The sequence below is a fragment of the Ailuropoda melanoleuca genome, chromosome 2 (genome assembly GCF_002007445.2).
Source record: "Ailuropoda melanoleuca isolate Jingjing chromosome 2, ASM200744v2, whole genome shotgun sequence".
NCBI lineage: Eukaryota > Metazoa > Chordata > Mammalia > Carnivora > Ursidae > Ailuropoda > Ailuropoda melanoleuca.
The window spans coordinates 57398493-57410625 of record NC_048219.1 but is presented as its reverse complement, the minus strand read 5'-3'; the positions used below and the strand labels follow the sequence as shown (position 1 = coordinate 57410625).

Here is a 12133-nt window from a genome sequence, read left to right as displayed (position 1 = left end):
TATCCCTTTTTTATTGATAAGGAAACAATAGTTTATACAATGTTGGAGTCCAAGCTCAAAAGCACAGGATGTGAGGAAGACTGGATTTGAACCCAAGGCCATTTCACTCCAGCACCCATACTTTTCCTCCCCTTACTACTCTACTTCCATAAACCTAGTTTATAGTTGCTGTTTGAGCTGACCTGGATTTTTTGTATGGTCTTTTAAAACCTAAACCTGCACTCATATCACATTAAAGATGGTACTCGAGGCTGGCTGTAGAACTTCCTTTCTGGGGAAATAAAAAGCTCACTCACTTGGTGCTATAGCTAACTAACCAACTTAAACAGCTTTTAGGGTTAAGAGTATGGTGATTCACAGTGTGAATCAAAGTGTCTGTACAATTATAAAATTGCAGAGGAATGTGTCTTAGCACAGAAATAAGAGGGTAACACTACTGTTAAAGTTTGGACTGTGAATTATTATCAACATGTTTACAAAGCTCTTATTAGGGGCTCTTAAACACATTTTAACATACCTTTTGTGTTAAGTGTTCATCATTTTTTAAAGTACCAAAAATATTTCAATACATTAACATTCTCTGAAGAAATGAACTACACTTTTGTACTTCATGTGTAAGCCAGACACTTTTTGTCAGAATATGCTACATTCTCTTGGCTCCAGACCGGCACATCTTTTTCCCTCTGCCTGGAACACTTCCTCTCCAAACCATCTCCTACTCCCCAAAACCGAATTAGATGACCCCCAAATTTCCCAAACACGGTACCCTGTATTTCTTCTATCATGACATGGATTCTGTTATATGGAAACTGCTTATTTTTCTGTATTCTCCACTGGTCTTTAAGATCTGCAGGGGGATGGACTATGCATCCTGGGGATACAGATAGGATCAGCATAGTGCCTGGCCCTCAACAATGAATGAGGAATGAATGAATGAATGAATGAGAATGAATGTAGAAGGCCTAACGTGGAAACAATCTGATTCACAGCAATGGTCCAAACAGCAATTTTCTGACTGCAAGTGTGGCACTAATAATTTCATTACCATGTTTCATAACCAGAGATCCTGATCAAGATAACCTAAGTTCATTAATAAATATTCAAAATTGGTAGGCGTAGAGTAACCAAAAATGTATTCTTTTTGTACACAATTTTCCTCTATGATGGGTGTATTTGCACTAATCCATTTTTTGATTCCGTAAGAATTTGTTCTTATGAACAACAAATCCTCTTTACTGGAGTATGTTTTTAACAGATCCGATTCTGATTATGCATTAAATTGTGCCAACTCAACAATCTTAAAAAAAAATTGATTAGCGAAATGAACTTGTTCCAGATGTTGCAGAACTTAACTGAAAATATAACAGAGTATGGTAATGCTTTTCAAGGACTATTTTTTTCTTAAATTTAGAAGAAATCATTCAGTAGTGTTTACTAAAAACCCCAAAAGCCCCCCAAATAAACCACTGAGATATAGTATTGAAATAATTCAATTTCTGTTGGAAAACAAGGTAAACATGGTATAACTGTATTTCTGTTTACGGAAACATTCAGAAATACTATATTTTCCATAAAAGAGGCTTATATCCTAGAGCTCTTTTTAAACCAACAGCTTAAAACAAATCTTAATTTTATTCTTTGGCTATTAATTATACCTAATAAATGAGTCACTGATATCAATTCACAATAAATTTATTTTACATAAAAGAAAAAGCTTGCCATTAATGAAAAATTCAGTAGAAAACAGTTCTTCTGCTTTAAGTTGGAGCTCAAAAGTAGAAGCTGCTTATTAGTGAAACCTCAGTAGAAAGAGAATTTTGTAAGAAAACATTCTTGGCATGAAAGCACTAACATAAATTCAGTAATGAAATATTCACCATGCAATTTTATTGGCAGAAAGGCTGGTTTCTGATGGCTGGTATTTTCTTTTCAGTCTCCTAAGAACATTAACATGGAAGATACTTAAACCTGCTTTATTTAGAGTTAATTGTATATAAATACTGGTGTCATGATGGGTAATCTTTCCATAGTCCACCTATTTAATTGAGCAGTTCTAAGTAGGTAATCGGCACCCTGCCCTTCTGATTTCCCCTTTCCCCCATTAGCCAGTCTGAATCCATTCCAACGACACTGAACACAGTGATCACCTACAAAATAAAATATTTCAAGTTATTAACTATGTTAAAAAATAAGCACATAGAAAAGTAATCAGATTTGTAATCTGTTTATTCATTAATGAAGTTTTTTAAAATTATCATCAATTTTGCTAAAAGATAAAGGATTTTATTAGAGGCAGTTTTAGAAATCTTCAGTTACTTAGCAGTTAAAAGCTTTAAATATTTCTGTGATATTCTATTTTGTTAGAACAGTAGTTAAAATTTTTACAAAATATTAATATAACCATCTTAAATCTATGAAAGTAATCACGATAAACTACTTCCAAGTAAGTAATGAGGAATTTGCATTTTATAATACTAGAAGGTATGTCAATCTATGATACAGGTTTTATTATACCCATATATTACTTACCTCATCTGCCAAAAGTGATAATTCACTACTGTTTGCAGCATCATAATCATACAGAACCCTGGCCTTCCTGCTGCCACTGCACTCCTTAAGGTCTATGAGGTTGGTAGGAGAGGTGATTACTAGGCCACTTGTTGAAGTCAAGGCAGAAGAACCAATCACATTTGATGAAGCAGATGGCACGGGTGCCACAGAAGTTTGATTGTTGTTACAATAATTGGATGGAAAACTGTTGAAAAGAAAATGGCCAATTATCTATTTTCAAGTGACTAGAGCTTCTGAATACCACCACTCGGTGGCAGTGTTTACTTTCTACTAACTTCCACTTTGGCTAAAGATTTACAGACCTCAGTAATATTTTAATGACAAAGGTTGCTATCTAACTGATGCCTCTTGGGCCAGTTGTACTACAGAAAATTCTGGTATTTTCCAAATATAAGTCCTTGAAAGTTTTTTTCAAGCTGTCTTTACAATTATAAAGTTAAAAAAAAATGCTGTTTTTTTTCCTGAAAAAAAAAATGAGTTTAACCTTAAAAACACTTCCAAAAAACTTTTACTAGTATGTTTTATTAATCTTTTCCTGCCTTTAAGAGTTGTTAAATAAAAATATCAATGAAAAACTACTTCTATATTAGATATTATCACAAGAGTGAAATTTTCTCAATTCTTTGAGAAATACCAGAATAGCCAAACTCTTTGATAAAACTGATCCTATCACATTTTTCTATTTATTCAAATGACAAACATTTATGGAGTATCTACATGTCCAGAATCTGGACCACAAGCTGAAGACACTAAGATGAAACAATACCACTCCTTTTTGGACATGCAGACGGGAGGACATGGGCATTCAAATACTATGTTATGACTAATAATTATCATAATGAAGACTCAATGGGAGAACAGGGCAAATTTCACAAATTCATTCTGTCTTGTATTTTTTAGGGGATAAAAATAAAAGTTTTATTAGAAATAAGTAAAATCTCTGTAACTGATTTGCTTATAAATAAAGATAAAATTTTCAGTTTATTGTAAAGCTACTTTTTCTCTAATACTAAATGGAAAACAGCAAAAATGGCTGGCTTATATTCATTCTCATCCATTTAATTTCCTATGAAAATTCATATTTAAATTTTAATAAATATAAAAGGCTTCATCTGTTAAGGTGAGTGAAATTCATTCCTCTATGAAATTTCCTTCTTCTCTTTATGACCACTCTGCGATCTGGAAATTGTGGTCTGCCAGGAGCACAATTCCATTTAGCCTAAAAATCTCTTCTCTAAACCCTCCCTTTACCCTCTTATGCCTGTGTTTATCTTTCACAATCCTTTTATCATTGAACCTAGAGGTGGATGGGAGTAGGAGTTGTATGCTCCTCATTACCATTTCTACATTCTTCTAACCAATCCTGCCCAATCTTTGAATTTCATGTTATTTGACTATATACTCCCTCCATTTCTTGTTGCAATCATCTACAGATGTCTCATTCCTTTCCTTTCATTTCTACAAGATTTTAGCTCCTGGCTCGCTGACACTGTATCTTTATTCTTGACGATTTTAATATCCACACAGACAATTCTTCTAACACTTTGGCCTTTCAGATCCATGATACCTTCTCTTTCTGTGCCCGATCCCTCTAGTTCAGCTGCCCATTTCCACTGCCTCATCTAGACCATAGCAATTCCAAAAACTGTAACCCTTGCAATAACCACAATTTCCAACATCCCATTCTCTGACCATTTTTCCCCCCTAATACACTCACTTCAACAAGCCTAGAAATCTACTGTCCTACCATAGACCTACTATCTCTGATCCTACCAATACACCCTTCATGGCCATGGTTAAGTATTATAATCACCCACTTGCATATGCCTTCATCTCCTAAGCCCCTCACTTCATCCTACTAATTTGCTAAAAACCTCCCTATTAACCTACTCAGTATCCATGTACTTAATTTGAGAGGAGAAACGTACAAAACCCAAGTCGTCTGGCCTTACCCTCAATTTATGAATAGGAACCTCAAGTGGGTCCAAAATGCTGCCTAGCAATTATACTACATTTCTCTAGTCCATTCACTTTCCATTCTTTTGATGACTATTTCATCCATCCTCAAAATTCTAGCAATTCTTCCCTAACCTTTATACTCAGCTGATGAGTTGTTTCCTTTTGAACTGAGAGGAAAAAGAACAATCAGGAAACATCTATGCTTTGTGATCATCTCTCCTCTTACTACAGATGAGCTGTCCACACTTCTATGGCTAATTTATTCACCTCTGCACAAAAATCTCACCTTCTTTCTCCTCTCAAGAATATCACACTAGCAATTCTTCCTTTTCTTTCCCATGCTATATTTCTCCATGTACTGTATCATTTTCATCAGCTTACAAATATGCTTATTTCTCCTACCTTAAAAAAACAGAAATCTCCTAGACCCACTTTCTCCTCTGGCTACTGCTTCATTTTTCTGTTCCTCTTTACACCAAAACTCCTTTCAAAGACTTATCTAAACTCACCATCACAGTCCCTCTCCTTTTGTTCTTTTATATTATAGACAAGCTTTTGCCTCCATTGTTCCATTAAAACTTACTCTTGTCCAGGTCAGCAATGACTTCAGTGTTCTAAATCCAATGGTCTATTAACATTTCTCATTTCACTTGACCTATCAAATGATCACAGCAGATCCTTTCCCTCCACTTTCCTGTCTTCGTCACCTGACTTCCAGGCCACACTCTTAGTTTACATCTTACCTCACTGTTCATTCCATACCACTGCTTCCTTAAGCTGTGTTGGGAGTACTTCAGGGCTCAGCCCTTAGCCTTCTTCTTTTCTCTACCTACACTGACAGCCCTTCATCTGATCTCAGATTTAAATATCCTTGATAAGCTGACCACTTTCTAATTTATATCTCTAATTTAGCCCCCAAACTCCAGACCTGCATATCCTACAACTGGGCATCTCTACTTAGATGTCTGACAGACATTTCAAACTTCAAATAAAAAAAAAACTGGGCTTCCAGTATAACACTGGGGTGATATACCACCCCAACCTGCTTCTCCTGTGGCATTCTCTATTTTCATTAACTACAGCTCCATTCTTTCAGTTGTCTAGGCCAAACACCTGCAGTAAATCTGGACTCCCCTAAGTCCCATATAAATGAAGTCTGTCAGCAAATCCTGCTGGTTCTACCTTTAAAACACTCCCACATCTACCACAATCACCCCGATCCAAGCCACCATCATCTCCTGACTGACTGGATTATTGGCTAAATTACTGTAATTGGTTCTAAACAGGTCTGTTAGCTTGCACCCTTGCTCCCTAACATTTATCTTTAATAGAGGAGCAGGAATGATCCTACCAAATGCTAATCGAATCATATCACTCCTTAGCGCAAAACCCTCCAAAGGTTCCTCATCTCTGAATAAAGGCCAAAGCCCTTTGTGTCCGTCCCAGCTTCCTGTTTCCTCAATTCATCTCCAGCCAAGCCCTCCTTACTGCTGCCTGAACACCACAGCTATGTTCCTGCTGCAGGGTTTTTCTACTTACTGTACACTCTCCTGGAGCATTTTCTCTCAGATGCCTGCCTGCTTTGCTTCCTTTCATCTTTCAAGTCTGTCTTCCCTAACTAGTGTAAACCTCTACTCCTAACCAAGATACTTCCCTGCTTATTTTTCTCCATAGCATTTATCACCTTCTAATATACTATGTAATTCACATACATACTGATTTTCTACTTCCCTCTGCCTCCAAATAGAATGTAGGTGCAATGAAGACAGGGATTTGGTCTGTTTTGTTTACACTGTACCCTTCATGCCTGGAATAGCACATTTTAAAAAATTAAAGCAAATAATTCTCTGATGGATAACAGCGTTCTAATGACAAAAAACCCTAATTTCTGGGGCACCTGGGTGGCACAGCGGTTAAGCGTCTGCCTTCGGCAGAGCGTGATCCCGGCGTTATGGGATCGAGCCCCACATCAGGCTCTTCCGCTATGTGCCTGCTTCTTCCTCTCCCACTCCCCCTGCTTGTGTTCCCTCTCTCTCTGGCTGTCTCTATCTCTGTCGAATAAATAAATAAAATCTTAAAAAAAAAAACAAAAGACCCTAATTTCTAATTCAGGTTTTACTCTGAAGTTAGGAACACCTTTCCTAGCATCTCTTCCACAGTGAACTCAGTTTCTCAGCCGTGACTAAATACATACATTTCTGAAGATTAAAAAAAATAAGCTCATTCCCCAAATATGTGTGGTTTTTAAAGTCGTTCTAACCATGGAATTTTACTTTCAAATTTACTAGTATAATTAGCCTTTGTTTACCACTGAGGTCCACCTATGTCAATTTTGGTGAATTAATGGTAAAAAGAAAAACAAAAAACCCCAACCAAACAACAACCAAACCCTGAAACACCATTTTCAGCTTCTAAGAACTTTTGATAGATTTTAAAAACCACAGACTTTCTGCCACTGTAGCTTGATATAGTAAAACCTTTTAATTATTTAAAAATAAAATACATTTACTAATCTTGTGACTAGTGCTTCCGTTTCCTCATCTGTAAAATGTGGATACGTATACCTACCCTCACTGGTGTGAGGACTATCACGTTACATATGAGGTGTCTAGAGGAGTGCCTGGGGACACCTGGAGCGCTTCCTCAGTGACTGCTGTTACTCAGTTACTACTACTACTCCCAACACTCTATTACAACCATTAACGTTACAACCTGGTTCTCTTCTTCAGAAATAGCTTCTGAATTAGTGTGGCTTTGGATGATCCGTCCAGTTCTGCATTTGAATATTTCTATATACTCTCTTAAAAAGCATAACTTGCAACATTAAAGACCTAAACCCCCCCCCCACTCTCTATGATTGGTCTTTACCAGTAATCTAATTCTTTGAGGGCAGAGAGATAAGCTAGACTTTCTCTCCTAGAACAAAAGTACCCATTTCACCCTGTAATGTTTGAGCTTATCCAAAAGTGCAATAACTAGCATTTTGTTTGAATGCCAGAGTTCCAAGCATTTGTGCGGCTTTAAGCAGAGTACAAATACGAATGGTAACAGCGGCAATCCCTTTGCTGCACTCCCAGAGTACCAGGACAAAGTGAAAAGAAGTACTAAGACTTCCTGGGCTTAAAATAGTTGTAATGATGTGGGGATAAAGTGGTATTCTGCTTTCAGATACTGAATACCATTAACAAAACTTCAAATATACAGAAGTATAAATCTTCTATAAATCCTATTGGAATAACTAATGGTATCAGGCTACAATTCATCTTTAAAATCTAAAATTGGTTTTGTGGATGTGCCTAATTTTGTTCTAGGTCTAGTTTTAAAAGATTAATATGCAGAAAAAAACACCAAAGTGATTTTTAAAAAACATATTCCTTGAAAATAACTTCTTTTGATATTTCTCCTTCAAATATTACATATCACTCCCTTGCTTTAATGGCTCCTCACTACATAAATCTTGAACGCCTTATCACTACTTACATTACAGGTCATTGGTGACATGACCCTGTTTCACTCCTGTAGTCTTATCTACCATTCCACTCTTAACTCAAACACTATGTATGCTCCAACCAGAACAAACTACTGTCAGTTCCCTGAACTTGCCCCTCTCTCTTTTCTCTGGCTTTTTCATATACATGTTCTTCCTTTGTCTGGAATATTCATCCCTGTTCCTTTCTTCATCTAGATTATTCCCATGAAAATAATTTCACTTGTGAAATTTTGTCAGATCCACCTGAGTCAAAGTTAGAGGTCCTTCACAGAAACCTGCACCTCTACTTTTCCTCTTACCACCTGGCTTATCTGCCAATGGCCTTTATTTCTACCTAGACTTTAAATAACTAGCTATTTCTACCTAGACCTAGCAGAGACCATATTTGTCATATACCTCATTTTATTTCTAGTGTCACCTTACCATGTGAGCTCCATAAGGGTAAGCAACTTTGCCTATTCTGCTTGCTTATATAATCTTAGAATACAGAACAGTGCCTGGTATATGACAGGTATTCAATAAACATTTGATGAATGAATGAATGAGCTATGCGCATTTTGTGCTATCATTTTGCTTTAAGGTATATTAAAATAGAATTTTTAATAATTACATCATGGGCTTGAGGTGTTATAGAGTATTCTAAAACTTTTCTTTAAAACAGTGAACAAGTAATGAATAAGTGTAAATTAGCTTATCTCTAAGAGCAAATAAGTGTCAATGTAATCTTTCCCAACTAACTGGAAGGTATTTTAAGAGAGCAGTGAACTTCAAACACTTTAAAGTTTTCTTTATACAGCACTAAAAAAGTATTCACTTAAATTATGTTCTCATCCCTGTCCTTAAAAAAAAAAAAATCTGACTTTAAGCAAGCTAATAAAAGCCTTTAATTCTTCTAATCTTCACCTCTATTATTAGTTCATATGCAAAAATCTGAATTTCTTCTCTTATCAGGAGTTTCATGTGTGAAAAGGAAATTACAACCTTCCCAGTTGTTTCTGGAGGTCTAACATGTACTGGTAACATTGTGCATAGTAAGTCATCTGGGCTTCCACAAAGTCATTCAGACAGCGGAGATGATGGGCCTGTAAAGGAAAGTTACAGTTACTTCTTAACTCTACAATCTACTTAAAAGTGTTAAATTCCAAGGGGAAACAGAGCCTAACCTGTACTCAGGAAGAATCACCAGTATCTAGCATTCTACTACAAGGCTTATCAAGGCTGACCTCAGTTAACAGTGTAATAACAAACTATGTAGCCAACAAAAACCAACAAACGGATTTGATGATGGTGGGAGAACTAGGTGAGAAGTGTAGACAAAAATTTAAAATATTTCTTCATACATCTTGGAAAGGGACACAATTTAAATTTCCTTGATAAATAACCGAAAAAGTTTTGAAGTTCAGTTTTTCCCCCTCAGAATGTCTTCGGACCATCAAAGTCTTCTGTTTCAAATGAATTTCCAGTGAATGAACACTCACATGCGTACTGCTGATTCCCTCTAGCAGAAGTCTTGTAATCTCTGCTTGACGATCAAATTCACTTTGAGTTATTCTCAATTCCTGTTCAGACTTAAATTGGAACATAGTTTTAGAATTTTATTAGAGGACTTAGTCCATTTTATGTACATTTATTTAGATAGTTTAAAAATCCCCCAAGTAAACCCCAAATGAGAAGCTGGCAATTTCCTGATTGTGCTTTGTGTTTAAACTGGTCCCTGTTTTCTACACCTTAGCTTTTCAACATTACCCAATTCCTTACCAGTACTTCACTCAAAAGAATCTACTAATGTCAAAGCTTAATGGCATTTACATAAAAGCCTAGAAACACTACTATGGGACAGTCAATATACTTTCATAACATTTTAAGAATACTGGCTTATACGTATAAAATAATATTTCAAAAAATTCTCCTGGGTGGCTCAGAAGGTAAGCGTCTGCCTTTGGCTCAGGTCATGATGCCAGCGTAGCCCCACATCGGGCTCCTGGCTCAGCGGAGAGTCTGCTTCTCCCTCTCCCTCTGCCTCTTCCCCTGCTCATGCTCTCTCTCTCTTTCTGTCTCAAATAAATAAAATCCTTAAAAAAAATTGTTAAAAAAATTCTCAATTATTACCATAGCTACTTTACTTTGAAGTTAAAGACAGTCTTGAATCTCAAATGAAAAAACTTCAGAGTGAAGCCACAGGATTTTAACCTCTTCTGTTCAGTTACTAAACATATTATTTGTTTCTAGGCACAGAGTTCTTAGCTTTTTTCAAAGGACTCTTTCTTGCATAAGTGACTTTTTTTTCCAGTTTTCTTTCCAAACTTTGCATAAAATATGTCTTAAGCATCACTATTATATATAAGATATGCTAGGGCATTTCTGCAAGTTATGAGGGACCTTTAATCAGTAGTGTGCTGGTAAACTGGCTGGGAGTGGAGGGGTGAGTTCTAATGTGCTGATTTTCATGGTAAAAATACTCCATCCACAGCTCACTTTAAGCTACCAAGGTGAAGTCATTGACCTCAGAGCTGGAAAAAGGTGTATATAACAGCACACCACTACTACTAGATTCAGTCCTCTGATACAGGTTCTGTGCTGGTACAAGAGTTCACTAAAAAATCAACAGGACCTAAAAATAGTAAATACTGGCAAAAAACATCTTAAACCGTTAGCCAGAGTTGGTTGGTAGTAAGTGAGGAAGAAAAAAATAAAATCTCACAGCTCACGCAAAATAGTTAGCTTATCCCACACTGGGAATCCTCAGTGGTGAAAACGTCGTTAATAATGCTATCTTCTACTACCTCTCCAGAATAAATACCCATCCCCATCCAAGTAATTAAAATATTTCCAAGACTGCAGTAAGTATAAAATTAGGTCTAAACTTTTTCCTTGAACACCCCATGTCCCTCTCCTTCACCTTTTGGTGGCAAGAGTTAACCCAGTGAACCAGTCAAAAAGGAAGTAGCAGCAAAATAGATCATCCGTTGCTATAGTCATTCTCACCCCACTGGCAGCAGACCTTGCAGAGCTGATTAGAAGTGACCACTATATTGGATTTAGGGAAATAAGTTTGAATTACTCAATAATTCAAGAGTTAACATTAAATTTTACTTGACTGAAACCAGAATGCATAGTGCTTTGATAACAGGGCTGAAGTAAGCTTCATCTAGAAGCTCGTATGAAGTGGAAAATCAAGTCAAAATCAGGAGAAGAAAAGACTCAATGATCTTCCTAAGTAAAGTGTTAAGGAAAACCAATGACTTCAGTGTTACATTTACATTATTTACTGTTCTGATTGGTTGAATACAAAAAAGTTTTGATTAGCAGAAGTAACCACAGTAAACCAAAAATAAATGAACTTTAAAAGTAAACACGACTAGTTCCATGTGGGTCTTTATGAAAGTACAATTTGATTTAATGGCCTTTAGGAGAAATGGCAAAAAGCCTTCTAAATGGCAATATTTCTATATAACGTGCAAGCAAGTGAACTAGGTAACAGATTAAGTGACTGGGAAGTTTGAGCATGAAGTGGAAAAAGTTATAAAATGATCTCAGAAAGTATAAGAGGTCAGTGTTCCATGTTTGAGCAAAATATAAATTATTTAATTATGAAGAAAGGCACCATATTACAAAGCCTAGGAAGTCATTCTTTGCACAATTTAGACTTTGAATTTAGAAAAGGTAAATGTCAGGAAGGAAATGAATCTCACTTCTGGAACAAGTGTAAGTGCATGCCTGGGTGGTTGTAGTCAAATGTCCCAAACCATCTCTACTTCTGACACACATAATGATCGTAATTAATCTGAGAGGCAGAGGTAACTGAAATAGGTTTGGCATAGTCAATTTACTTAGGAAGAGAATGCTCCATATTAGAAAGACAAAAAGGGTTTAAAGAAAGACAATGAATTTAAGAGGTTTTTATTCTGTCCTCCAAAAGACCTTATTCCCTGACTTAATTTTATAGTTAAGATATATAGAGTTCTAGGGAAGAGACGTTCTCCTGCCAGAGTGTATGACAGCATAACTTGGGTTAGGGAAGCAAGAATTCTTTTAAAACATAAGTTGGAGAAAGGACAAGAATTTGCTGATCTGTGATATCACAGATATCTGGGTAATTGTAAGCTAGAAATT

The 12133-nt window shown here is 36.2% G+C and overlaps 1 protein-coding gene across 3 annotated transcripts in view; it reads right to left on the bottom strand.

The window, feature by feature from the left end:
• Positions 1 to 1512: 1512 nt before the first annotated feature.
• Positions 1513 to 12133, bottom strand: part of SH3GLB1 (SH3 domain containing GRB2 like, endophilin B1) — a 37163-nt gene continuing 26542 nt past the window's right edge. For all 3 annotated transcript variants that reach the window (XM_034653818.1, XM_034653819.1, XM_034653820.1), the window contains 4 exons: positions 9499 to 9588; positions 9002 to 9102; positions 2530 to 2755; positions 1513 to 2147 (listed from right to left, as the gene is read on the bottom strand). In XM_034653818.1, coding sequence (XP_034509709.1) covers positions 2040 to 2147; positions 2530 to 2755; positions 9002 to 9102; positions 9499 to 9588 — 525 coding nt within the window. In that variant the 3' untranslated portion in view covers positions 1513 to 2039. The remainder of the gene's footprint in view (positions 2148 to 2529; positions 2756 to 9001; positions 9103 to 9498; positions 9589 to 12133) is intronic.